General features: G+C 35.1%; 3 protein-coding genes across 6 annotated transcripts in view; 1 reads left to right on the top strand and 2 right to left on the bottom strand.

Annotated features, from left to right (window-relative positions):
- The window catches only part of LOC140059189 (major facilitator superfamily domain-containing protein 3-like), a 218,632-nt gene extending 198,976 nt beyond the window's left edge, over positions 1 to 19,656 (bottom strand). Inside the window, exon 1 of the mRNA XM_072105052.1 lies at positions 19,501 to 19,656. The gene's annotated coding sequence lies outside the window, so the exon portion shown is untranslated. The remainder of the gene's footprint in view (positions 1 to 19,500) is intronic.
- On the top strand, positions 1,746 to 10,512 carry LOC140058853 (clotting factor C-like). 2 transcript variants are annotated; one of them, XM_072104612.1, is made up of 15 exons: positions 1,746 to 1,851; positions 2,492 to 2,630; positions 3,452 to 3,615; positions 3,811 to 3,906; positions 4,109 to 4,282; positions 4,769 to 4,948; positions 5,335 to 5,517; positions 6,152 to 6,331; positions 7,039 to 7,236; positions 7,350 to 7,425; positions 7,602 to 7,879; positions 8,027 to 8,216; positions 8,473 to 8,557; positions 9,213 to 9,458; positions 9,701 to 10,512. In XM_072104612.1, the coding sequence occupies exons 1-15, from the start codon at positions 1,833 to 1,835 to the stop codon at positions 9,986 to 9,988; spliced, it is 2,496 nt and encodes an 831-aa protein (XP_071960713.1). In that variant the 5' UTR covers positions 1,746 to 1,832; the 3' UTR covers positions 9,989 to 10,512. The 2 variants fall into 2 exon arrangements, with proteins under 2 accessions (XP_071960713.1, XP_071960712.1); XM_072104611.1 differs by having other exon boundaries at positions 7,599 to 7,879.
- Positions 10,565 to 15,870, bottom strand: LOC140058854 (properdin-like). 3 transcript variants are annotated; one of them, XM_072104613.1, is made up of 8 exons: positions 15,751 to 15,870; positions 15,126 to 15,323; positions 13,991 to 14,131; positions 13,533 to 13,712; positions 13,015 to 13,191; positions 12,345 to 12,518; positions 11,868 to 12,044; positions 10,565 to 11,538 (listed from the first exon to the last, which is right to left on the bottom strand). In XM_072104613.1, the coding sequence occupies exons 1-8, from the start codon at positions 15,797 to 15,799 to the stop codon at positions 10,925 to 10,927; spliced, it is 1,710 nt and encodes a 569-aa protein (XP_071960714.1). In that variant the 5' UTR covers positions 15,800 to 15,870; the 3' UTR covers positions 10,565 to 10,924. The 3 variants fall into 3 exon arrangements, with proteins under 3 accessions (XP_071960714.1, XP_071960715.1, XP_071960716.1); XM_072104614.1 differs by having other exon boundaries at positions 10,565 to 11,523; XM_072104615.1 differs by having other exon boundaries at positions 10,565 to 11,520.
- Positions 19,657 to 27,313: the final 7,657 nt, after the last annotated feature.

Raw genomic sequence — 27,313 nt, 5'->3', positions numbered from 1 at the left:
AACAGAGCTCATTCCATCTTGGCTGACTGGACCAGTACCCACTACTGTTCCAAAAGATGGACTGGGTTGTTTAGTGCACGAGCCAGATGTGTACAGGGATATTAACAATGTTGAATTTAAAACGACACATAGCAATGATAGCCAACATACTGGAATTGAACCAGGGCCCTTATCCATGCCAAATCCATGTAAGGTTCACGAGTAAGGTTTTAGCAATAAAACCCCCATTTGTTTTAAATGAAACCGATACCGTTATATTATTGTAGTCTGTCTATTTCCTTACTTCCTTGCGTCTTTTTTAAACTTTGACATCATGTGTGTTATAAAGGGGAAACCCCAAGATTGATCAATCAGCGAAACTAATGTAGGCCTAACTGAATAAGTAGAGGCAACCTAATTGACCAGAGAAAGGTATTGGCATTTAAAGCACCAGGGACGTACCTTGTGGTTCATGTTTTCGAAATATAATTACACCCATTATTCCTCGTTTTTAACTAAATAACTATAAATCAGCATCACCCCATAAAATAACGAAATGTCCTGATGTCCTGACGTAGGTATGGACCTGAATAATTCAAATGTTTGCCGACATGTTTTTTTTTTCAAACCAGTTGATCGGAAATCATTTTTTATCATAGTTCATATTTGTACCGATATTTTGTCCACTCTTCCCGTCAGGCTTTGCGTGGTCCGGATTTTAAAATCGATAAGTAGGCCTACGGCTTAGAAATACCAGTTTACTGCCTTACAAAAACTGAACATTGTCAGAGTTACGGGAGACGACCCTGTACATTTGGCACATTCGGGAGTGTTGTTCGCGGTGTTGTCCGACGCAATAAAATGGGTTTCCACCTTTTTTATACTTTATATAAAAAGAGGTTCCAAGCCGATTCGGAGATCCTAGATATACCTATAATCTTTAGTTACAGTGCAGACGTACCAATAGGTCTACTGAAAACGAATTCCCCAATAATTATGGAGAATGAAATACTTGTTGTCCAAACTGAACCATGCAGAGGTGGTGGTTATGGAAAGGTTTGCACATAACATGCACGGTTATTTTGTGAATCTTTATTCGATTCTTTTCTGGTTTCCGTCCACAACTTAAAGGCCCATTTACATTATGACGATAACGATCGACGATAAATAGATAAGCATGCATTTTTCTTACATAAAACAAAAGAATTTAGAAAGGTTTTTGTTCTAGAATTATAGATTACTCATTTATGCTGTTTTTGGTAAAACTAATATTTTTAAAAATCCAATCAAATGACGCCATGATCAATAAAACAAAACAAAAATCGTTGTATTGTCACGATGTTATTTCTCTTGAAGTCATTTGATTGGACGTGTGAAAATATCATTTTCATCAAAAGGAAGCATGTCGTTCCTAAATAGTTCAAGAATAAACACTTGTTAGATTTCTTCTGTTGTATGTATGAACAAGGCATATTTGTTTATTTTATCGTCGATCGTTATCGTCTAGTGTAATGGGCCTTAATACTATAAATCAAAAATAAATCAATACATTTCCAAACAAATACTCTATATTCACACTTATCCTTATGCTTACAGGTTTCAAACGAGGAATTTCTGTCTGTACCTGTTGCTATTTCACACACAAATTGAGGAAACATGGTATGTAAATATTTACAATCGCCGGATGATATTATCCCACTTCTATTCTCTGATTCTGAACAACTTCCTTCAGTACTGGAGTGGAAAGTACGGATTAAATTTATAACACACTAACTTACTGTGTGGTTAGTATATAAGTCGGTCACAAATTTGTCAGGTTGTTGTTTTGGCGCACTTATTAACGAAACCAAACGATGAAATTTGCAGTTAGAGGTATGTCTAAAACTATTTAAATTTCTTCTTTTAAAACACATTTTTTTTTATCTTCACAGATGCATTCTCCCGAAAAAATATTCTTTTGTTAAAATGCTATTTTAATGTCACATATACATTCACTTTGACCAAGTCGGTAACAAATTGTCAGCCAGGTTGTTAGTTTTGCTGCGCACTTTTTATCTATACTAACTTAAAAGTTGGATTAGAGTATGTCGAAAAACTATCTATTAATATTTTTCTAAAAAATCTCATGTTATTGTTTCCACTGTACATTACTTGGTTGCCACTAGGACGCAACGCAAGTAAAGGCCAACTCAGACAGCCCTCATAACTTCTGCAAGTTTGACTCGTCGGTACTGTCTGAGTTGAATCCCGACGAGACGAGTTGTTTTGATATAGGGCCTCTAGCGTCGGACGTAGTTTTTAGGTCGTCACGAGAAACTTGTTTAATTTTCGTCATACGACGCTGTCTGAGTTGGCCTTAACTTGACTGTTGATCCGTCGCTGGTTAATCCTTGAGTTGCATCTATCTTTACGTTGCGTTCTAGTGTGAACTCAGCATATGTTGATGTAAACCTGATGTTTTTAAAGTTTCTTTGGAGAAAAAAAATAGTATTGGCATTATTTTTTCCAACAGCAACTCTGTTTGCCGTTTGTGTTGTAGTAGCGTTATTGGAATGCATCCAGGCTATTGGTATACCTACTGGATGCGACGATGGTAGAAACTACTGCACGTGCGGAGAAACGGAAAGAACTTTCTCTATGAGTTACGAAAGGTAGACAATTTCTTATATTTATCTTATTTAAAATTCTTTACAATTATGAACAAAACTAACCTTACTAAAACAACTTGCTCACTGTCAGTGACAACTTTTTTGAAACTCTTAAAAACCCAACTTTTTCCAAATATAGTAATGTTCACAAAATGATCGGATTTTGTATATTAAATATGTTATAGAAATGACAATTTTAATGTTAATGTTCAGATACAAACAAAACTGATTGAAAAGATACACAAAACAGATGCACGCAAGTCATCTGCTCTGCAGATTTTATTAAATATTAATCTTAATTTTTCATGTTTTTGGGGGACAATACATAATTTAGATTACAATATTGTTTCTCTTGGTTGTTTAAAACTTAGTTCCCACTAACACGCAACGCAATGAAATCAACAGATTGAAAGACACACAAAATAGATGCACGCAAGTCATCTGCTATGGGGCTAATGTTCCCATCATATAAGACTAAACTATAATAGCCGAACCGATTAAAATAATGGCCCAACATTATCGATGAAGGTGATGATGTCGATCCAACTCGGAGAGTTATCTTTGAATCTCATCATTCTCTGTTGTACCTGCTACATACGTTTAAAAAACATCAAATTTATGTTTCGAAGATTGTTGACAAATCTAGATCTAGATTTCTACAAAATAAATCCATGCGGAATGCCACCGTAATATTCAACAGTTTTAATGCAGGTGTTCTATATTATATAGAACACCTGCACCTATATATTATATAGGGCTATATATTATATTATATAATACCGTACGATATTATTTCAAACGATATTTTTTTCTGAAACAAACAGGTGCACGTATTTTTATCGCTGGCGGCCATATTGCAAAGAATGTAACGAAGATTTAGATTTTGTCGCTCAATGCGCCCAGTATCAATACTGCCAAACCTGCGACAATAACGTTGATAGTTGTGTCAGTTGTCCTTCCGATCGATATGGAAAGTGGTGTGACATGAGTAAGTAGGTCTTCATTTTTTAAGAACGAAAGAAAGAAAGGTCACATTGTTTTTATTTTTGTTTTCATAATTAATTATTCATTGTTTATAATACTGTAATGAGTTCCATAGATTCAAATTACAAGTTTTAGCTAAATTCAAGTTTTAACCAACAATAAAATATGTTATACTATTTATTTTAATTCATGTCTAAAGTTTGTCACTGCCAGAACAATGGAGAGTGCAATAGTAACGGAACCTGCATGTGTTCAGATCGTTTTGAAGGTGATAAGTGCGAAAGACGAAAACCAGGTAAATGGAAAAACTCAGAACTCCTCATATTATACTACACAATCAATAAAACGATAATTAATGATAATAAATATAAAACATTTGTATTGTACTGCCTGACAGCGGTAAGTGGACAAAGGCAATTTATTGTAACGGCGATAATTAAACATTGTCTTTAAATTGCTGGAAATTGACGATGATCTTGACCGCTTTTTGCTTACAGTGTACTGCCCATATCCTTCTGTGCCACCAAATGCTAGGCTTGAAAAATCACTGCAACAATTCATCGGTGGAAGTTCTGTGACCATCATGTGTAACCAGAACTATCAATTGATTGGATCTTCCAGACTTCTTTGTGATTTTAATGGAGACTGGATTGGTGATCTTCCTAAATGTGGTAAGACCTCATAATCATGTCTTTTCTAGATATTTGTCACTTTAACTATTGAATTACATTAGGTCTAATGTGTTGTGGTCTTTTTAGCCTTGATACTTGTTTTGAGTTATTTCTTGTTTTGTATGCCTCATTGAATTACTGAATTACATTACAGTACGCGAGTACTAATTGAGTCAAAAATTACTAATATTGACTGAAATGGAGAAGAACATGAAGTTTTGGGAGTAAAAGGCAAATACCCTCTTACTGAGAATAACACTTTACAATATAACTGTAGGTCACTTTCATAGACGTCACAAATTATCCCATAATGTTCTCATGTTGTTCTCATCAATTATCAATATTATCCCGACTGTTTCTATGAATCATTGGAAAATATGTTTCGAAACTAGTTTGAGGGAATTTTGCCTAAAATTTCTTAGTTTCACTTTTAACAAATGAGTTAACTTTCAAGTAGACTGAGGCTATTGTCCTGTTATATTGTAGAGCCCATATGTGAAGCATTAGAGACACCAAATGGCGGCCTAGCAATCGTAACGTCAGTTCCTGGAACATCCGTTGTTAGAAGCATTTTGTATGATTGTTTGAACGGGTATCAAATAAGCGGCTTGGATAGAATCGATTGTAAACAAGATGGTACCTGGTCAGGAGTTCCTCCCGTTTGTGGTAAAAAATATATATTACAATTTATATTTTCTTTTCTTAAATCTTTGACATTTGCACATTTTCTTTTTTTTTTTTGTAAAAAAAACGGGGGGAAATCTAGGCCCTATATATTAATATATAATTATTGACTCTTTTACAATACTTTTGTTTATTGTATATTAAACAAATTATATATATTCCACATTAAATTACACAAAATTATGATCCCATTTAGGCCTAAATGTGTTTTGTAAATATGTCAAGATAATAAGCTTGGTATATATATAATATAGTAAGTTTTTTTTATCGAGAGTTTATTTATGATCGACCTTCCGTGTCAATAAAATGTCGTCGACATCCATCCCGTGCAAATGTAAGAAATAAAAAAATAAGGCCTATACTTTTAGTTGCAAAGTGTGACAGGCCAAAACGTCCAACATACGGGAGCGTTGCCTTAGACGACGATGAAGCGGTACAACTAGAGGGATCTCGAGCCACCTACACATGTAACAGAGGTTACACCCTAAGAGGACCTGGCGAGAGGCTATGCGGACCCGATAGACAGTGGACACAAACAAGTCCAATATGCGGTGGGTATACAATGTCCATTATTAACATATATATGCTTTTTTAGGCGTTTTGCCAAAGATTTCCAAAACGGAATTCAATAACTGTCAATGCCCTCTAATATTATACGTGATCAAAGAAAAACATACACACTTTAAGAACACGTCATAAACAGACGTTATATAAGTCGTTGGGACTAGAGTTCTTTCGTGAGAAAATTTTAAAAGAACTAGAGCACACGTAACTGATAAATGGATAAAAATTGATTTAGGTTTATTATATATATTATATTCCAGCCATATCCCTTTTTATCTGTAAACTTTAATCTAATATAGAAAAATATTATACATAGTTTGTTATGGTATATTCCTAAAGTAATTATACCGGGGTTATTTTATTCACTGGCCGTGGAACACCAGAATTGGGCATAATAAATAAATTGTATAAAAATAAATTAATTAAGAAAAAATGTTACAGGCTTTTTTTTCTGCAGCATATACAAACTTTTTAATCCAACAAAATTCAATATTATTTGCGTACCATACGGGTAATTAACGGAAAACATTAATTTAGTAAGAAAGCTTTAAAAATAGACGGATATGTAAATTAAAGAGAATAATATGCATAATAAATTTTTCTCTTGCCTTTCCTTATTAGACCCTGTCGAATGCGGAATACCTGATATCCCAGAACATGGTTTTCTATATGCAACCAACTTTACGTTTGGAGGTGTTGTATCTTATACATGTGAAGAGAATTACATTTTTTCTAAGCCAGATGTAAAATCAAGATTGTGCAAATTCAACGGTGAATGGTCAGGCAATACTCCTCAGTGCAGTAAGTTATGCGTTCTCTTTCATTTTACCCTTTAAAAACGTCAACAATTTCCTGTCATGTTTCTCTCAAACCAAGGTTCAGATCAGTGGTGTCTTCTTGTATCGACATTTGTCGTTACATTTTAGCAAAGAGTAGGCCTATTATAATCCTTCATTTTAGTAGTACATACATGTATTAAAAGTCTTTTATGCATACAGTATCAAAATTTCAAAATAAGATATATTGTAACTAAAGGGGAGAGAATTGAGAAAGAAAGTGACTCTGTAATAAAAAACAAATTTTGAAGTTCAGGTTTAGGAACAAAAAAATGGCCCATAGTAACTGATCGAGTACACATACTTTGACGGGTAATATGGGTTTTTTAAACGGTTGAGGAAGAACCAGTGACTGCTTTGAAAGCAAGACAACCAAGTAGAAGACAAATTCTGCTATAAACATTAAGTTAAGAGTGGAAAAGAAGAACGGATATGAGGATGGCAGTTAAGAATGATTCGAAAAGCACGGTTCCGCAAATGTTGGATACGAGAGAATATGCAATTACCTTTGGAACCCCAAAGCGAACAACAGTAGTCGATATGTGACAGATCGCAGATTTTACTTTAAAAAAAATGTCTTGACAGACAAGCCGACCAATGAAATCAATCCTTCAATAACTTTTACAAACACTACTTTATAGCATCTAAAATAACATATTTCACATTATGCAGTTAAAGACGTATCGTGCCCTGATCCGGGAGTTGGACCAAATATTGTTCGGGTTCCTGATGCTAGTGTACATACATTTCACGCCGGAGACATCCTATCTTTCTCGTGTGGAAATACCTTTACAATGGTTAAAGGAGAAGAAACTAGGGTTTGCTTGACGACCGGAAGTTGGAGTGGTGACCAACCAGTTTGTCTTGAAGGTGAGATTTTCACTTTCAATTCGTTAACAATGTATTCACTGCCAAACATAGTGAATTAAAGAAATAAAGTATGCTACAGTACATGAACAATTATTGATTCGCATTCATTACAGAAACGTCGTGCCACGATCCCGGTATTCCAAAATACAGCGTCCGTCAAGTTTCACAGCCTGCTTTAAAGACTAGAAGGTATTTGCCATATTTGTTTCAGTTAATTTCATGGTATTGGAATGTATCCTTTTTTATTAGACTAGTATCTACGAATGGTGTTTCAGATCTGATTTGAATCCAGATCTGAGCAAACAACTGAAATCCATTTCCATTTTGTAAACATCTACTAACAATACAGTTTGGTTATTAAGCAGCTTTGATCGGACACGAATAGTACAAAGCTCATCATTGGCTTCATCCGAAAGTTCCGCTTCTAGTAGTGATAGCATATCGACGTCTGGCATAGAGGAGGAATTTATGGCCGATGAAGACCAAGAACAGGAACAAAACAACTACCTCACAGAAGGTTACTTTACACATGGGACGCAGCTAGCCTACAGTTGCAAGTCTAACTTATATCAACTCTACGGATCTTCGCATCTTACGTGTTCTGGTGGAAAGTGGAGAGGGCACATTCCTACATGCAAACCAGGTAGGTAAATGACAACAAAATGACGCATTGATGTGTTCAAACCAAGAAAATATTATTTTTATTTTACAGGGACTACTTTATTTTACTTGACCACGTGGCAATTCTTATACAACACGCTAACTATCCACCTTTCCGTTACTTTCAAAGTTTGTGGAAAAGCTAGTGGTGAAAAACAGGCATATGTTGTTGGTGGAAACGATACGATAGGCGGCATGTGGCCTTGGAATGTAGCAATTTACAAGTACAAAAATGGCACTGGTAGTAAACGGTTAATCTGTGGCGCTTCAATCCTTACTGAAACATTAGTTGTAACAGCGGCGCATTGTGTTAAAGACAGGTAAGAGTCTTAATCACGAAACTAGATTGAGCTTAGCATTTCTAAAATGGTTCGACCGATTCTCGTGAAATCAGACTACCAAAAACTCTCGAACTGTATGTTATTCTCTCATACTTTATACTGTTATTTCATCAAACTGTGCTATGGTACTTGCAACCTTTTGTTTTGAACTAATGTTTTGGCCTACTGAATTTCTATTTTGTTAATGTGAATGATTTAAGATTATTTATTGATAATCTGTCTTTTCTTTTTTTAGATTTACCCACTTATTTAAAGTAGAAGTAGGGAAGTATTACCGGACTCATCACAAAAGAGATGAGGAGTGGATTCAGTCAAGAAATGTAAGTAGACCTAGGCCTACACGATTTTCTGTTCAAGACAATGAACTAAAGACCGATGTAGGCCCTATGTCTACTACAACGGCTAGGCTAAGTATACTACCATGAACAAATGAAATGTGTTCATGCTATACTACCTACTATGCGGCTCTACTACTACACTACTACTACTAGTACTACTACTACTGGGGTCTTTCTCGAGACAAGAAACTTGTTTTCTTCTAGAGAAGACCCCAAATGATGGCTTATTGCTATGTTTTCATTTATGTACACACCTATAATTATATTATTGTATAATGCCATTGTTGAATAAATAACATTTTTTTTTACTACTACTAGTAGTAGTCCTAGTCTAGGCCTAGGTAGCTTTATTTGTTGGTTGCAGACAAACCTGTACGATGAACACCAAAGTCTCGCTGACCTTTTTATGACACTCACTCATTTCCAAAGGTTTGTTTCAATAAAGGCAACAACGATATAAAAAGTTCGCAAAAAGTTCACATCCGCATGATATTTTTAGAATTTTAAAAAATGGCGGCAATGGGCGGAGCTAGCTATACGAAGCAGATGCATGATGAGTATATTCCCAGAAGAAACTGTCCTTTTACAAGATGATTTTTCTACAAATAGATTTAGCTTGTAATTCTTCTGTGTTTAGGTTGCAGACTTTTTTGTACACCACAATTACAACCCATCTACACTAGACAGCGATATTGCTGTCTTGAGACTTGAGACACCGATAGAATTTACGGCGCGTGTTCGACCCGTATGTCTGCCGTCCATATCGAGTACAAAACGCAATTTAAGACCCGGTAAGGAAGGGGTATTGACAGGCTGGGGGAGAACTGGTGAAGGACTACCTACAGTTCTTCAGCAAGCTATAATTCCTGTAGTTTCAAGACTGGTATGTATTAACATTAGTAGTAGTATCAACATTAAATGTCTTTAGGTTTGTAAATAATGAGTCAAATAAAGTGTAGAGCCTACACCCCGTTTCCACCACCGGTAAAAGGACGGTGGTCTTCCAGCGCGCGCATGCGCTGTATGACTAATCATGTCGTAGGATGTCTACTCTAGGGCCTATGTAAAACCATGAACTCAGGCATACATCAACAAGAATATTAAAATGTTTGTTTTATTTTTCAGAGATGTCAACGAAATTACCGAGATTCTTATCCTGAAAATATTAACATTTTTGTCACACGCAACATGTTTTGTGCCGGCTTTGAAGAGGGCGGGGTTGACAGTTGCACCGGGGATAGCGGTAGCCCAATGGTTTTCTCACGAGGGACAGGTGAAATGAAAAGTTGGTATTTAGAGGGAATAGTAAGTTGGGGAAGTCCTGACCAATGTGGACTGCCGAAAGAATTTGGTGTTTACACTAAAGTATCAAAATACTTAGCTTGGTTACGTGAGTTTGGAATCTCTAACTAATCATAAAAATTGTATATTGTTCAGAGCAGTTTATTTTTTAGACATAAGAATCTTTATAGCATTGGCAAGTATAAGCATTGTATGTATGCGAATGATTCTATGAAGATATAATGGAAAAAAATCTTTATAGAATTGTACCTCCAAAATATCATTTTAGTAGGGTGTGTATAGTTGCCATTTTGCCACCTGTATCTTCTTTGTAAATTATCGTTGGTCGTCTCAGTCTCCAGGTCCGGAATAGTTGCATTCCTGAAAAAATATATTGCAGATAGTCCAAGATCTTAACAATCTTTTTCGCATGTAGTATAATAAATAAAACTGTTCTGTTTACCGTGTAAATTGTATATTCATAATAAATAAAGGTATAATTCAGTGTGCATTTTTATAGTCTTCATTTCATAATAATGGATGCGTAGAATATTATGCTTAACCTAATTCACATCGCATTTTACTGTCTTTTGTACCATAAGCGAAGGAAGTCGTTGTTGGCCTCTTATTGCTTATTGTTATTGCGATAATGCATGTCGTGCGATTATAAACATGTTTGAGTAAAATCTAACTGAGTCGTTTTACATATTTTAGAATATTTTTAATTTTATTTTACATAAATAAGTATATTATTAAATTTATCAGAAAATTTCAATCGAAGAAACAGTTGTACGGAAACGTTCGATAATGATAACTTGTGAAAGAATATCACTAAAAGTAGCTATCTAAATATTTACAATGTGGACGCAACGCAACGACGCTAGGCACTATGCAAGTGAGTTTACCAATCATAGGCGACATTCGTATGACCCATCGCATTGTGATTGGTCAAAATACTTAAGCTTTGACGCAACGCAAGGATATTAGCCAAACGCAAGCGCGTCTTGCATACCCTGCCGGTAGTAGTTGCGATTAGCATAAATAAAATATTCATGTTTGTTTGGGCATCTAATTACTACTAGAACTGAATGACGGCTGATCAGCTGAAGATGACTCTGACACAGAAGATACTTCTAAAACCTCTTCAATTTCTTCACAGTCTTCTAATTCCTCGTTAAAACTAAACGATGGTTGGTCTTCATCTACAGGAGGAGAAGGAGTAATTACCTCTGCATGTACGTCTCCATCATTCTTTTGGAAAAGACTGGCGTCGCTCGAAACAGAAATAGAAGTCGAAAAAGATACTGTATCAGTTGGTTTCTTCTGTTGAAGATTCGTGCTTTTCTCGATAGGTTTCTCTTTCCCAAGACTTAAGTCACTTAACTGTATATCAATAGAAACACTACTGGATTCTGAATACGAAAGAAATCCGTCCGGTAGAGGTGGGTCTACGCGTAAATTCTTTTCATGCTGTGCTGTTTTCTGTAACATGCGTGTCATTGGCGGGAAACCGGGATCAATGTATGAAGGTTCTTCGTCAGCACTAGTACTGGAAGACGCCGGATCTTCATAGGAGGGATATGATAATTCACCAATTGATGAAGAAGCTGACACAGGGGCATTCTGTGTTGGTTTAACCTTAGGTCTGCATTTCTTTACAGGAACTGCTGCTACATTTGTTGCTGCGTAGAAAATAAACAAAACAAATTAAGATATCGTAAACATAGGAACTGTGCCATACGTGGAAAAGCCACATCCGTGTAAAAACTCAAAGTACTGCACCACATAGGGGACTTATTTGTACTGTTAGTGGCAACATTAATGATTTGATGCAAGTTAAGAATCATGTTAAGCTTGGCTCCCACTAGGACTTACCGCAGAGACATACGCGCAACGCGATTAATTTGACCAATCATAATGCGATGGATTATTCGAAATGTCGCTTTTCATTGGTAAATTTGATTGCGTACGTCCTAACGGGAACCAAGCTTTAGCAACAAAGCACACTGACCTGTGCAGTCTTTGATACAAGATTCTTTCATGACTGCATTCTTATTTGAGCAAGGATTGCCACCATATCTTGGAGCAGGATTTGTGCAGTGTCGACGGCGGTAACGATGACCTTTTGCACCACATTGAGCAGCGCCACAGTTGCTCCACGATGACCATTCTGTCAGACCTCCGTCAACTGGAAATTTAAAACACAGATAGGGCCTAGTTCTAAAATTCTACTATATATTTTAATGATACAGTAATACGCATATAGGCCAGTTTACACAGACGAGCGGTGACGCGGTAAGCGGAAAAAATATATATAGGCCTAACCTAATCTATTTTATTTGACCATTTACACAAAACGCGGAGAGTTGGGCTATTTAGTGGAAATCCACTCAGGAAAGAATCAATGGCAAACTACTTAAATTCAAAGCGTTTTTACTCTGTCTTGGAGGGTATTGAATCCCACTAGTTTTTGCAAATTGTGACTTACTTGGACACCTGACATGCGCTGTACAGTTTCTTGTTTGTCTGCTTTCCGAAGGACAATCTTTACCACCATGTTGTGGACGAGGAGAATTGCATAGTCTTGTCCTGATCCGAATGCCAGTATCACACGTTGCACTACACCCAGACCATGCCGACCAAGTAGACCAGGAACCATCAACTGTAAGATGAAAATGGTATGAAATTTAGATTGTAAAGAGATAGTACTGATAACAGAAAGTCAAAAACATCGGGCAGCAGGCAGTCAGTATTGTCTTTTTCTATGACCTCACTTGTATCAATATGCCTTTCTCGATCGGAGATAAATCCTACAGACAATAATGCATGTTATTTAGTTGTTTTGTGTTCAAACGCACTGGTTAAATCTGATATACTTCCATTATAAATCCTATCAGTTGTCTAACGTTACATTTATTATGAACTCTATCGGAAAAGTTACATTTTATGTATCTAAAACCTATCGGAGTTATTGGAAGTAAGAGTTAATGAAACGAAGAGAATTACGGAGCAGCACACGAACAGCGTCGGGTGTAACTCAAATCATGGAGGTATAATACCTCCATGCTCGGATGATATGATATGATCGGATCAGCTAAAGTGGTTTATATGCACGATTAACTTCAGTGCGTGTGAACACAGGTAATACTCTTGAATACCTGGGCATGCTTTAAGATCAGTGCATGGAGATTTATCAAGAGCAAGTCCACGACAGTCATCACCGCCATTCGCTGGAGCTGGATTGGTACAGCTACGAGTTCGTACTTTCATACCGTCGTTACCGCATGTTTTATCACACTGCGAGTAACTGCTCCATAGGCTCCAACCTCCATGAACTGTAGTATCAAACAGAAACAATATAAGGAACATGATTTGTTTATTTTTACTTTCTGGCTTGATCTATTGACTAATTATTTATATATTTTGTTAGAGCAGAATTGTCCAGTATAACCTGTCTTATGTGTAAATGACTACCAATTCCAGGGTTATGGGGTCATATGCTGTCTGCTGTGTGGATGTTTTCTCACTACAAAAATAACTCCCTTGACTGTTGGAAGTATCATCCTGTAGACAGTAGGGGAATCTAATTTATTGACAGTGTGTCTAAATACTGTAATATTGCCTGTATAGTGTACTAATTCTCTAATTGTCATTAACAAAACTCATTGAAACGTACCAGCACACGATTTTCGGACTGTACATGATCTTACGATACTATCTTTGCCTACACACTGACGGCCCCCGTACAATGGCGGTGGATTTGAACAAGTTCGTACACGATACTGATAACCTTTCCCGCATGACACCGAGCAAGAGCTCCATCTTTTCCAACGTGTCCATCCACCATCTACGGCCACTGACAAACAAAAAACATAGATTAATTAAAATGGATCAATTCTTGAATTCAGCGATAAACGACAAACATGCAATCATTTCAACCACGCCCCTACACGCCCTACCAACATCTTCTGAACAAGATGTAAAAAACAGCTGAGCTTGTCCTATTCAAATTTTTTTTGTTTCGTTTGCTTTGTCTTGGATTTTTATTTCTAGGCGCGGCAAGGTAACTCAGGAGCAACAATTCAGATTGACTTTTCAACTTGTGCCTTGTAACTTTTTGAAATACTTATTTACCTGGACAGTCTTGATCATTGCAAGGTCGAATATCAACAGGATTTCCGGAACAGGCATGCGATTGGCACGTTTGGTACCTAAGCTGAGTTCCGTTACCACAAGTCACACTACACGGGCGCCAGTCACTCCAATCTGTCCAAACTAAAATAAAGAAACAAAATAGAGACAGTTATTGAGGAAACAAATGTGGTGAATAGAAGGTCTTCTTAAATAAAAAGATATCTTCAAAGTCTTCGAAACCTTTTCGATGCGAACAAACACGCAGCCAGTCATACAGTGTAGTTTAGCATGTTGGTTTTGTACTATTAGATAGTGAAAGTTTCTCACCAAGTTCAGATTAGGCCTAATTGGTTATCAATTTTCCAAAAACACTCCGTTTTGGTCATTATTGTAATAGTACTATTTGTTATGTCTTAGTTTTGAATAAAAATAATTCTGATTGTCCAATACAGTATCGATCGATAGATTACATAACACCTAAATAAATTCCTGTCATTCGATTGTGGGTCACATGGCGTGCAATAGTATACAAATAATGAATGTTTATGAGTGCAATGGTACAAATAATGGCACGAGGTGAATGATGAAAGGTTATATCAACGAGGCAAAGCCGAGTTGATATAACCTTTCATCATTCACCAAGTGCCATTATTTGTACCATTACACGAATACAAAACATTCATTATTTGTTTTATATAACATCTAGACGTTTTTTTTCGTACACAAAAATGTTTCAAAAAGTACTATTTAACGATCGTTGAATAGTGCGTACTATTGCACGCCATGTGACCCACATTCGTCCAATCAAATGACAGGAATTTATATAGGTGTTATATAATACGCACTATTAAACTATCGTTTAATACTACTTTTTTCGTGTACGCCACCTATTTTGTACTTTCGCCGCGAAGATTGAATGTTATGACTGGTTTCGCAATGAAAGTACATTTTTGGAGAGATATAGGCTATGTATATATGTGTAAAGGTTCATCATTCACCTCATGCCATTATTTGTACCATTACACTCATAAGCATTCATTATTTGTATACTATTGAATACACAGTAGTGATGCCTTTAATCATATTAAAACAAACGTTTATTTGCAGTTAATAAATATAAAACATATGACCTAACCTGAACTTATCTCTGTTGGGCTAGGCCTATTACATGGCGTGCAACGTGAACCCTTCCGATGTTTGGAAAATCCGGCGGCACTAGAATGCTGGCAACAATCCTTTTCGCTTGTTTCACTACCTAGACCTGTTAATCGCTGTTTACATCGCGAGTTACCACCACTCTTCTCTGCGTAGCTCTTGAAGCAATAACTTGCAGCTTTTGGACAGAAAAGACATTTAAACATCATTAGCCTTTTATATAAAACAATTAATTTACATTAAATTATAAGACACAAGTTGGATTTCTAGAAACAGTAGTACTATTGCGTATTTAACAGTCATTTGATTTTGATCGGAAATATCCCTAATGTTTATAAAATGCGAATTTATTAGATTGTAGAAGGTAGTTGCTGGTCTACCATGGTCGATTTAGCTCCATCAATGGTAAGCCCACAGCCTGAAAATATTTACGATGGGCAGTGTTGGAAAATAACTTATTTCCACTTTCCAGTTAATAAATAGTCATAGTTGTCACTGAACTCTATTCTTATCCATGTTTTGCCTGGAATTAATGCTATATTTTGATTCCTTCTACACAGCAATTACTTAAGCTTAAACGAGCATAAATAATACGTCAAACTTACCTACAGTTGATATTAAGACGAAGAACAAGTTAAAACTATAAAATCTCATATCTATTGTTTTATAACTTCGATGTAAAAGAAGTCTGTGTGAGGTTAAAACAACAAGTGCTTGGAACTACTAGAGACAACCAATTTGTAATAAACAAGCCAATGATGTCATCGCCTTAAAATAAAACTATCATATACAATACCGTGCCATCACGTGCTTATATAAAGAGAATAAGAACCAATAAGAATTGCTGGATATAAAGTCCAAATATTTCCGGAAAATGTAAGGGATAATACCGATACTGTACTTATACTTAAGTCCCAAATAAAGTAAAAATAGAAGCATTGCACTGCAGGCCGCGATTTTTTTTTTCCGTACGAGAGTTCCTCCATCGGTTCGTTTCGGACTTATTCGGCTCTCGGTGAGATTGCATGACGTCATTTATCTAGCTTCTACATTTTTTCAATCGCTCTCTCGATCGTCGCGAGTCGACTCGCGACAGCGAGAACACAAGTAGAAACAACAAGAGACGTTTTCAACACACCACTTTTAAATTTGTTTACAGTAAGTAATATAGTAGAACTTTTCACTAAAAATTAATAGCCTAGGCCTAGGCCTAGTAGTAAATATTTTCAGGCTACTAGTACTACTACTGACTGTACTTACTATACTTAGCCTAAGTCTTAGGGCCTAGCTAGCTGATTCAGCTAGCTAGTATTTGTAAACATTTAATAACATATTTTATTGATATTTCCAATGTTGATATATAAAATAAATTACTATAAAACGTAATTATTTGTAATTATATTAGCGAAAAACTGTGTGGTTCATACAATTGTCGACTGAGGGCGCAATTTTTTTACAACGTTCGTGGCCAAAAACGATCATTTTCGGGGGTGTGTCGAAAGCGAAGACCTCGAAAGCGAAGATCGAAGACCGAAGACCTCGAAAGCGAAGACCCTACGAAATGGTAGTGTACACAAAATCGGACCAAAATCACACACAACTGATGATAACACCTTGAATTTACAGATTCTAAAAAAATATTTCGATTTTAATCGTTATGTTATCAAAAAACATGACTTTATCTATTAACAAGCTCACGTGTATTCTCCAATGGAGTTAATATGTGATATGGTTTTACGAACAAACACATCGCGCTATTTGCAAGGCCGGACGCACAAGAAGGACATCGCACAGAGCATTGAATTGAATGCAATGCCTACAATTTAAAACCATAGCCAAATTGTATAGAAAAGTATAGAAATAAACTACAATATGTAAATTATAAGAAGTAAAGGATGGCGATAGCCCTATTTAGGCTAATTTTAGAGCCTATATAAAAAGTGTCCGTATCATAGATTTTACACTTGTTTTAAAAAATGTTATACGCGTGAATACAACTTAGAGATCCTTTTTTTTTTGCATTTAAATATGTTGATATTATGTTTATTATCTATAATATTTGCATATTATCTAAAATGTATGAATAAATACAATAAGATATTTATTTTCCTTTAATTATTCTGTATAGTATTTTAAACGTTTACATTTTCCCCATTTTAGCCTATACTGCAGTATTGCTGATTTAATTATTCGCCAGTTTAAAAATGTTTTTCTAATAATAATGGACAAATAATATTATCAGTATCGGTTAGTGTGATTGGTGAAGCGACAGTAATATGTAAAGAAGAAAAATGTAAAAAGTAAAATAAATATTTCATTAACCAACGTATGAACCACTAACTAAAGCTTGGTTCCCACTAGAACGTAACGCAAGGACGTAAACGCAACGCAAGCGTTTTAACCAATGACAAGCGAAGTTATAGACAGTTAGCAATCACAAGCGAATAAGCCATCGCTTGTGATTGGTCAATTCACTTGCGTTGCGTTACGTCCTTGCGTTGCGTCGCTAGTGGAAACCACGCTTAACTAACAAAAACATCCTGCCGCAACGTATCGTATTGACGCGCAACATAAGAAAATACTCTATTTTGCATCCCCTCACGAGAGAATCATTACGATGAACGTAAGGCATAAACGGTGTTGAACACGTCGGTTCCCACTTGTGAGGACACGCAAGTTTGTTTTTAATGCGCACTTTGCGTGGATCTGGAAACTAATTCCAGCTCTTAAAATATTTCCAGGCCAAATTTGACAGAACATATTCAAATTATGATTTGACAAAAAGCTAAAAAGAACGAACGATAGGAATCAGCGTTCTGCAAATTTTGGTTATAATCAATCGTTTCCTGCGACATATCATCTGTTTCACGGCTTCCATAATTCAGAATAACATTTAATTATGCCATTATGTCAACGTTAACAAAGACAAAAGCCATTCAAAACAAAGATTGAAATAAAAAATATTCGCTCCAAAATTGTCGATTTTGTTACGGTTGCAATGTGATTAGTGACGATATTAAAACGGGTGTTTATTTATATCGGTATTACGTTTACCGACACTGTCAAAAGACATGTTTAATGAAGTTCCAGTTCGATCCGCCAACCACAATTGTCCTCATCATCAAAGTAAAAAAACTGACTTCTGAAGCATTGCTCGTGGTGAATACAAAAAAAAAGAATTACTCTCTACACATGTCTTTATTAAGGATGGTGATTTTTTATCGGGCTTAACCACTCTAACCCCCAACTTTCTATCTCACAGGCTTGTGGATGAGACGACTATTCAACAGTCTCCCGATTTTCAACAGATTGTCGACGTCCCGCTTCTAAATGTTTGCATATCCCTGCCATGAGTCTCCATTAACAAAAGAAAATATACATTTTTAAAAATTGAAGAAACAGGTTACCCGGTTGTATACTGACCATTTAAATATAGAATTGACACTACACAAACAAATCTAAGAGAATTATATACTATTATAACGGGTTAACGATCGAGCAAAATCTTCAGAATGTGATGCCTATCGTTCGTTCTACAGTAGGCCTATTAATTTGAATACAGTATAATTTTTGATTTTGACAATAAAAAGATATAAAATAAAGTTCCGTTAGTTCACGGTAAGCTATTGGGACGAACTGTCATCGGCCCGGGAGCGATTTTTTTTTTCGTACATAAAGTTGGGGACCCCTTCATGAAACGTCACAAAATAAACATGAATAATTCATCAGTTAAATTTGTTGTTCCGTGTGCACCCAAGCGTATAGCAACAAGAAGTGATTACAACTGCGATACGATACTTTCTACATACAGTAGGCCTAGGATTATAAGTCAATTCACGTGATTGCCTTCGCGCACTCTTCTCTTCACACAAAATGTGTCGAGTCGAGGCTAATCGACAGCTAGGCAAGTACGGCAAGACATTAAACTAAGTAGTAATTCATTGGACATAGCCCAAAGAAAGCTTAGACCCACAAGAATAAAGAATGTGTATAATTTGTGTACTGTATTTTTTTAATTCTGCTATTTTATTATCAAACAATATGCATGTACTCAAAGGAACTTTAAAAATGCGCGTATATGAACACATGAGATGGGAAGATTTGACCCACGAGAATAAAAATGTATTTTTGTGTAATGTTTATTGTTTAATTTTGCTGACTTATTACTCGGATTGTGTCATACCAAAGATAGTTACACTATAGTGTAACTATCTTTGGTCATACCTAACACACACACACGTCACACGGGTGTCACGAAAGCTCAGACCACGAAAGCTCAGACCCCCTAAGACCTAAGATCACGAAAGCTAAGACCCAACACCTAAGATTACAAATATTTATCTTTCGCACCTCACCTGCCTTGTATTTTAACTCCCAACATTTATTCTGAATACCACACCTTAGAATTGGCACTTTCATGAAAAAGAATCACATAAAAAGTAACAAATACATTTTTAAATTGATGATTTTACAGACGTTTTTCTCGCACACAAAATGACTAGCCTACAGTACACTAGTAGCAGTATACTGTACTGTAACTCCTCGAGTTCCAGATATGTTCGGACCCCCAAAATGAAGACAGGAGCATGTTCATGTACATTGATTATTAACAACTTAGGGAGTTTTAAAGGAAGATGTGATTGGATATTGAGGGAGAGCGTCATTTCGACGATCGATCATTCTCTACTCTCTATTTAGAGAATAACGGATTTAAAATTTCATTTCTTTCGCTCTGACACTACAGATTTCAAAATAAGTAAATCCTGCGTTGCAGTAAAAAGCCGATGGGATGGTAATTGTCTTTATCATTCAATATCCCGTATTTTTTGTGTAATTATATTTTTCTAATTAATAAAAGATTTTTTATTTTGTGTATGTACAGTACTTGTATCTGAATATTTGTTACTTGCAGCCAAATATACCATAATTTTGGGTATATGGAACACAATGCATTATATATAATGAATAACCCACTGTAATAAGCAATGAGGCCGTTTTCCTATGTTAAAGCATTGTGTTCCTGTGGTATCATTTTGGGTATATGGAACACAATGCATTATATATAATGAATAAACCACTGTAATAAGCAATGAGGCCGTTTTCCTATGTTAAAGCATTGTGTTCATGTGGTATCATTTTGGGTATATGGAACACAATGCATTATATATAATGAATAAACCACTGTAATAAGCAATGAGGCCGTTTTCCTATGTTAAAGCATTGTGTTCCTGGGGTATCATTTTGGGTATATGGAACACAATGCATTATATATGATAAATAAACCACTGTAATAAGCAATGGGGCCGTTTTCCTATGTTAAAGCATTGTGTTCCTGGGGTATCATTTTGGGTATATGGAACACAATGCATTATATATGATAAATAAACCACTGTAATAAGCAATGAGGCCGTTTTCCTATGTTAAAGCATTGTGTTCCTGGGGTATCATTTTGGGTATATGGAACACAATGCATTATATATGATAAATAAACCACTGTAATAAGCAATGAGGTAGTTTTCCTATGTTAAAGCATTGTGTTCCTGGGGTATCATTTTGGGTATATGGAACACAATGCAGTATAGATAATGAATTAACCACTGTAATATGAGGCCGTTTTCCTATGTTAAAGCATTGTGTTCCTGGGGTATCATTTTGGGTATATGGAACACAATGCATTATATTTGATGAATAAACCACTGTAATAAGCAATGAGGCCGTTTTCCTATATTATAGCATTGTGTTCCTGGGGTATCATTTTGGGTATATGGAACACAATGCATTTATACAATAATGAATAAACCACTGTAATATGAGGCCGTTTTCCTATGTTAAAGCATTGTGTTCCTGGGGTATCATTTTGGGTATATGGAACACAATGCATTATATAATGAATAAACCACTGTAATATGAGGCCGTTTTCCTATGTTAAAGTATTGTGTTCCTGGGGTATTATGTTGGGTATATGGAACACAATGCATTATATATGATGAATAAACCACTGTAATAAGCAATGAGGCCGTTTTCCTATGTTAAAGCATTGTGTTCCTGGGGTATCATTTTGGGTATATGGAACACAATGCATTATATATGATAAATAAACCACTGTAATAAGCAATGAGGTAGTTTTCCTATGTTAAAGCATTGTGTTCCTGGGGTATCATTTTGGGTATATGGAACACAATGCAGTATAGATAATGAATTAACCACTGTAATAAGCAATGAGGCCGTTTTCCTATGTTAAAGCATTGTGTTCCTGGGGTATTATGTTGGGTATATGGAACACAATGCATTATATATGATGAATAAACCACTGTAATAAGCAATGAGGCCGTTTTCCTATGTTAAAGCATTGTGTTCCTGGGGTATCATTTTGGGTATATGGAACACAATGCATTATATAATGAATAAACCACTGTAATATGAGGCCGTTTTCCTATGTTAAAGCATTGTGTTCCTGGGGTATCATTTTGGGTATATGGAACACAATGCATTATATAATGAATAAACCACTGTAATATGAGGCCGTTTTCCTATGTTAAAGCATTGTGTTCCTGGGGTATCATTTTGGGTATATGGAACACAATGCATTATATAATATAATGAATAAACCACTGTAGCAATGAGGCCGTTTTCCTATGTTAAAGCATTGTGTTCCTGGGGTATCATTTTGGGTATATGGAACACAATGCATTATATTTGATGAATAAACCACTGTAATAAGCAATGAGGCCGTTTTCCTATATTATAGCATTGTGTTCCTGGGGTATCATTTTGGTTAATGGAACACAATGCATTATATATAATGAATAAACCACTGTAATATGAGGCCGTTTTTCTATGTTAAAGCATTGTGTTCCTGGGGTATCATTTTGGGTATATGAAACACAATGCATTATATAATGAATAAACCACTGTAATATGAGGCCGTTTTCCTATGTTAAAGTATTGTGTTCCTGGGGTATTATGTTGGGTATATGGAACACAATGCATTATATATGATGAATAAACCACTGTAATAAGCAATGAGGCCGTTTTCCTATGTTAAAGCATTGTGTTCCTGGGGTATCATTTTGGGTATATGGAACACAATGCATTATATATGATAAATAAACCACTGTAATAAGCAATGAGGTAGTTTTCCTATGTTAAAGCATTGTGTTCCTGGGGTATCATTTTGGGTATATGGAACACAATGCAGTATAGATAATGAATTAACCACTGTAATATGAGGCCGTTTTCCTATGTTAAAGCATTGTGTTCCTGGGGTATCATTTTGGGTATATGGAACACAATGCATTATATTTGATGAATAAACCACTGTAATAAGCAATGAGGCCGTTTTCCTATATTATAGCATTGTGTTCCTGGGGTATCATTTTGGTTAATGGAACACAATGCATTATATATAATGAATAAACCACTGTAATATGAGGCCGTTTTTCTATGTTAAAGCATTGTGTTCCTGGGGTATCATTTTGGGTATATGAAACACAATGCATTATATATAATGTTTAAACCACTATATAACAATAAAGAGCAATGAGGCCGTTTTGCTATGTTATAGCATTGTGTTCCTGGGGTATCATTTTGGTTATATGGAACACAATGCATTATATATAATAAATAAACCACTGTAATATGAGGCCGTTTTCCTATGTTAAAGCATTTTGTTCCATATAAATGTTCCATATAGGTTGCTCCATCCATATTGCAAAAAAAAAAATAACTATCGAGCCATATCACTGATTTTTTAAATTTACGTTTTTACAAAATGTACACTTATGAAAGACCATACAATTCCAAAGCATTTTTTAAACCTAATAAAGATTTTGAAAAGAACAACCAACAAAAAACGTTCATGAATGAAATTTTGTTTCTGTGAATAGAGCAACCTATATTGAACATATAAAAGAAGTTTCAAATGTTTTTAAATTCGAAAAGTATTTTTTATCGATGTTTTTTGTATATGTTTTTAAGCAAAATTCTATCCACTAGGTCGTGCCCACAGATGGTTCTCGAATACATAATAATTTCAGCGTTAAAAAACTGGCGATTTCAAATGTACGTACCGCAGGACAATAATACATGTCGTGTACAGGAACGAATAAATAGACACTGTGATTTATGTACTCAACTAAAATTAGCACTCTATTACTTCCGAAAGATAAACTTGTCACAAAATAAGACCTATTGTTTAAGTCAAATTTAAACAAACTTAATTTGTGTTTTGTATGTAACATTAGGGTTGAGGGATGGGGAAGAGGATGGGTGCAAAGAGGAACAATGTTAAAATATATTCTTTATCCATTTAGTAACGAAATATTAATTGCTTTCATGTTTTACAAATAATATACCACTAAACACAGTAAAACATTGCGATGTAATACTTTGTTGAAACTATCACCGTCCTAGTCGATTGAAATAGTACAGCACATGTAACGATACATCACTACGACGTGTATATGTTTATAATATAATGTAAAACAATTTGTGAAAACCACCTCTATTCGGGGAAAATCATAAATTCGATTTAATCGTCAATAAATATTAAATTATCTAACTCAACTTAATTAGTAGGCCTAATGGTTTTCAATTGTTTCTTAGAGCCAATTCATACTTAAGTTGGTTCCTACCCTACCCACCAAAGTTGTTCTGCGTTTAGGGCATGTGATGTACCGTAGGCCTATTCTCTACTGGTTTTACAACGCTACTCATGCCAGTGAGGGAAAGGTGATGATGTGGGTGGTTTAACTGCAATAATAAAGATTTGTACATAATATAGGGCGAGTGAAAACGCTAGCTCATTATCCGTTTAAAAAAAAATTATATCCAACCTCTGCAGCACAGATTGAAAACAAAAATGGATCGAATTTCGAGTATACAGTGCTGTACTTGCCTTTACGACGCCTGAGGGAATAGACACTTGTGAAACAGAGATTGGAATGTTCCATTCATCGCAAATCAATACATTTGTATAATCGTATATTAAATCTATCAAAATAGTATTTTTTTAAGAAAATCGGCCTGTCTTCAACATTATGATGCTGTACTCTAGCTGTTCAACCAGTTTTCAGCTATTAAAAACAATTATCGTAGGAGGAGATAGGAAAATGCGAAGCCTCCTCGTATTTTTGTGGCGGGTATTTTTCAAGATGGACATCCATTAGACAGTGTATACCACGATCGGAAAACACCCCTATTTGGGGCAAATCGTTGAACCTAAATTCGTTGTATATACACTGTTACATACTATTTTATTGGGAAGTAATTATTTTTGTGTGAATCTTCTTGGAGTTGTTTGAAAGCCTATCCGCTTACTTCTTTTCTTCAGAAAACATCTAATTTAGGTCTTAAAGTGACAAAAATACACCAGATTCTGCCCACACACACTTCATCTCCTGAACTAACATAGTACAGTATAAGTCAAATTAATTGTTTTACATTTTTTTTATTGAAATCAATCTGCCTCAAAAAATATTATAATAGTAACAATAACAGAAAGGTAGATAGGTATTTTTATAATTTTTAAATGTAAAAATGTAAACAAAAAAAAAACTGAATAAATGTTTATACATACATTATAAATGAAATAAAATAACTACTATTTTAGTAATGCATACACAAGTACAGAATATCAGAAATCAATGAATTATGTTTCTAAATATGGCATTATTAGGCATAGGAAAACGGCCTTTTTGCTTATTGAAGTGGTTTATTCATTATACTGTATATAATGCATTGTGTTCCATATACTCAAAATGATACCCCAGGAACACAATGCTTTAACATAGGAAAACGGCCTCATTGCTTATTACAGTGGTTTATTCATTATATATAATGCATTGTGTTCCATATACCCAAAATGATACCCCAGGAACACAATGCTTTAACATAGGAAAACGGCCTCATTGCTTATTACAGTGGTTTATTCATCATATATAATGCATTGTGTTCCATATACCCAAAATGATACCCCAGGAACACAATGCTTTAACATAGGAAAACGGCCTCATATTACAGTGGTTTATTCGTTAGCCTATAATGCATTGTGTTCCATATACCCAAAATGATACCCCAGGAACACAATGCTTTAACATAGGAAAACGGCCTCATATTACAGTGGTTTATTCATTACATAATGCATTGTGTTCCATATACCCAAAATGATACCCCAGGAACACAATGCTTTAACATAGGAAAACGGCCTCATATTACAGTGGTTTATTCATTAGCCTATAATGCATTGTGTTCCATATACCCAAAATGATACCCCAGGAACACAATACTTTAACATAGGAAAACGGCCTCATTGCTTATTACAGTGGTTTATTCATTATAATGCAATGTGTTCCATGTACCCAAAATGATACCCCAGGAACACAATGCTTTAACATAGGAAAACGGCCTCGTATTGTGGTTTATTCATTATATATAATGCATTGTGTTCCATATACCCAAAATGATACCACAGGAACACAATGCTTTAACATAGGAAAACGGCCTCATTGCTTATTACAGTGGTTTATTCATTATATATAATGCATTGTGTTCCATATACCCAAAATGATACCACAGGAACACAATGCTTTAACATAGAAAAACGGCCTCATTGCTTATTACAGTGGTTTATTCATCATATATAATGCATTGTGTTCCATATACCCAAAATGATACCCCAGGAACACAATGCTTTAACATAGGAAAACGGCCTCATTGCTTATTACAGTGGTTTATTCATCATATATAATGCATTGTGTTCCATATACCCAAAATGATACCACATGAACACAATGCTTTAACATAGGAAAACGGCCTCATTGCTTATTACAGTGGTTTATTCATTATATATAATGCATTGTGTTCCATATACCCAAAATGATACCACAGGAACACAATGCTTTAACATAGGAAAACGGCCTCATTGCTTATTACAGTGGGTTATTCATTATATATAATGCATTGTGTTCCATATACCCAAAATGATACCCCAGGAACACAATGCTTTAACATAGGAAAACGGCCTCATATTACAGTGGTTTATTCATCATATATAATGCATTGTGTTCCATATACCCAAAATGATACCCCAGGAACACAGTACTTTAATTTTGCTATGGTTACTTAATTTTACTTAATCTTTATTAATACAAATATATTGATTTCCAAAGTGGTTCACAAAAGTTCTACAAAACTAAATGAAAATGATACACATTAATAAAACGCAAATTCAAGAAATGTTTCTACACTTCATACAAAAGAAAACTTTTAGAGGAAATCATGGAAGTGAATTGGATTAACACATCTACTTTGCAGAAAATGTAAACAAATAATACTGTAACTGAATTGATAAGCACTGATCCCTTTAAACTTTACTATAAAACACTATCAATTACGAAGGGAAAAAAAACATGTTTCCACTACTTGATACTAGGAGAGAGTAGAGAATGCTCGATTGTCGAAATGACGGTCTCCCTCAATATCCAATCACATCTTCCTTTAAAACTCCCTAAGTTGTTAATAATCAATGTCCATGAGCATGTTCATGTCTTCATTTTGATGGTCCGAATATAGCTCCGAGTTCCCCATGTTCAATGTTTTTGTTTCTATGGAACGTCAAAAGAGCAAAAATTATATAGAGGGCTGAAAACTCTGTTGGAGTCCATCTACAGTGTGGATGGAACAATGTAAAATTAAAATTGTAATGATAATAGTATAATCATGCAAGTACGAAGAAATAAATACTGGAAAATAAATTTTAACTTAAAAATCATGATAAGTTTTTTTGTTTCGTTTTCGTTCTGTTTTTATACTTGTACTATTATTGTTGCTCTTTTGGCGCTCCATAGAAACAAAAACATTGAGCATGGGGAGCTCGAGGAGTTACATTACAGTATACAAAGAAACGTCTGTAAAATCATAAATTTAAAGGATTTATTTATTTGTTATTATGTGTTTCTCCTTCTGAAAGTACTTATAAGTCCTAATTTTAAAGTGTGGTATTCAGGATAAAGTTAGTCAACAAATTTGGAGTCAAAATACAAGAAAGGCAGGTGCGTAAGAAAAACATCCTCTGAACCAACACATTGGAGTAAATATATACCAACAAACAACCCGTCAAGTTTGTTTGTTGTAAAGAAAAATATACATTTACTCAACGGGCGAAAATAA

The sequence above is a fragment of the Antedon mediterranea genome, chromosome 9 (genome assembly GCF_964355755.1).
Source record: "Antedon mediterranea chromosome 9, ecAntMedi1.1, whole genome shotgun sequence".
Taxonomy (NCBI): domain Eukaryota; kingdom Metazoa; phylum Echinodermata; class Crinoidea; order Comatulida; family Antedonidae; genus Antedon; species Antedon mediterranea.
Note: the sequence above shows the minus strand (reverse complement) of the source record. Positions and strands in the feature narration are given on the sequence as shown.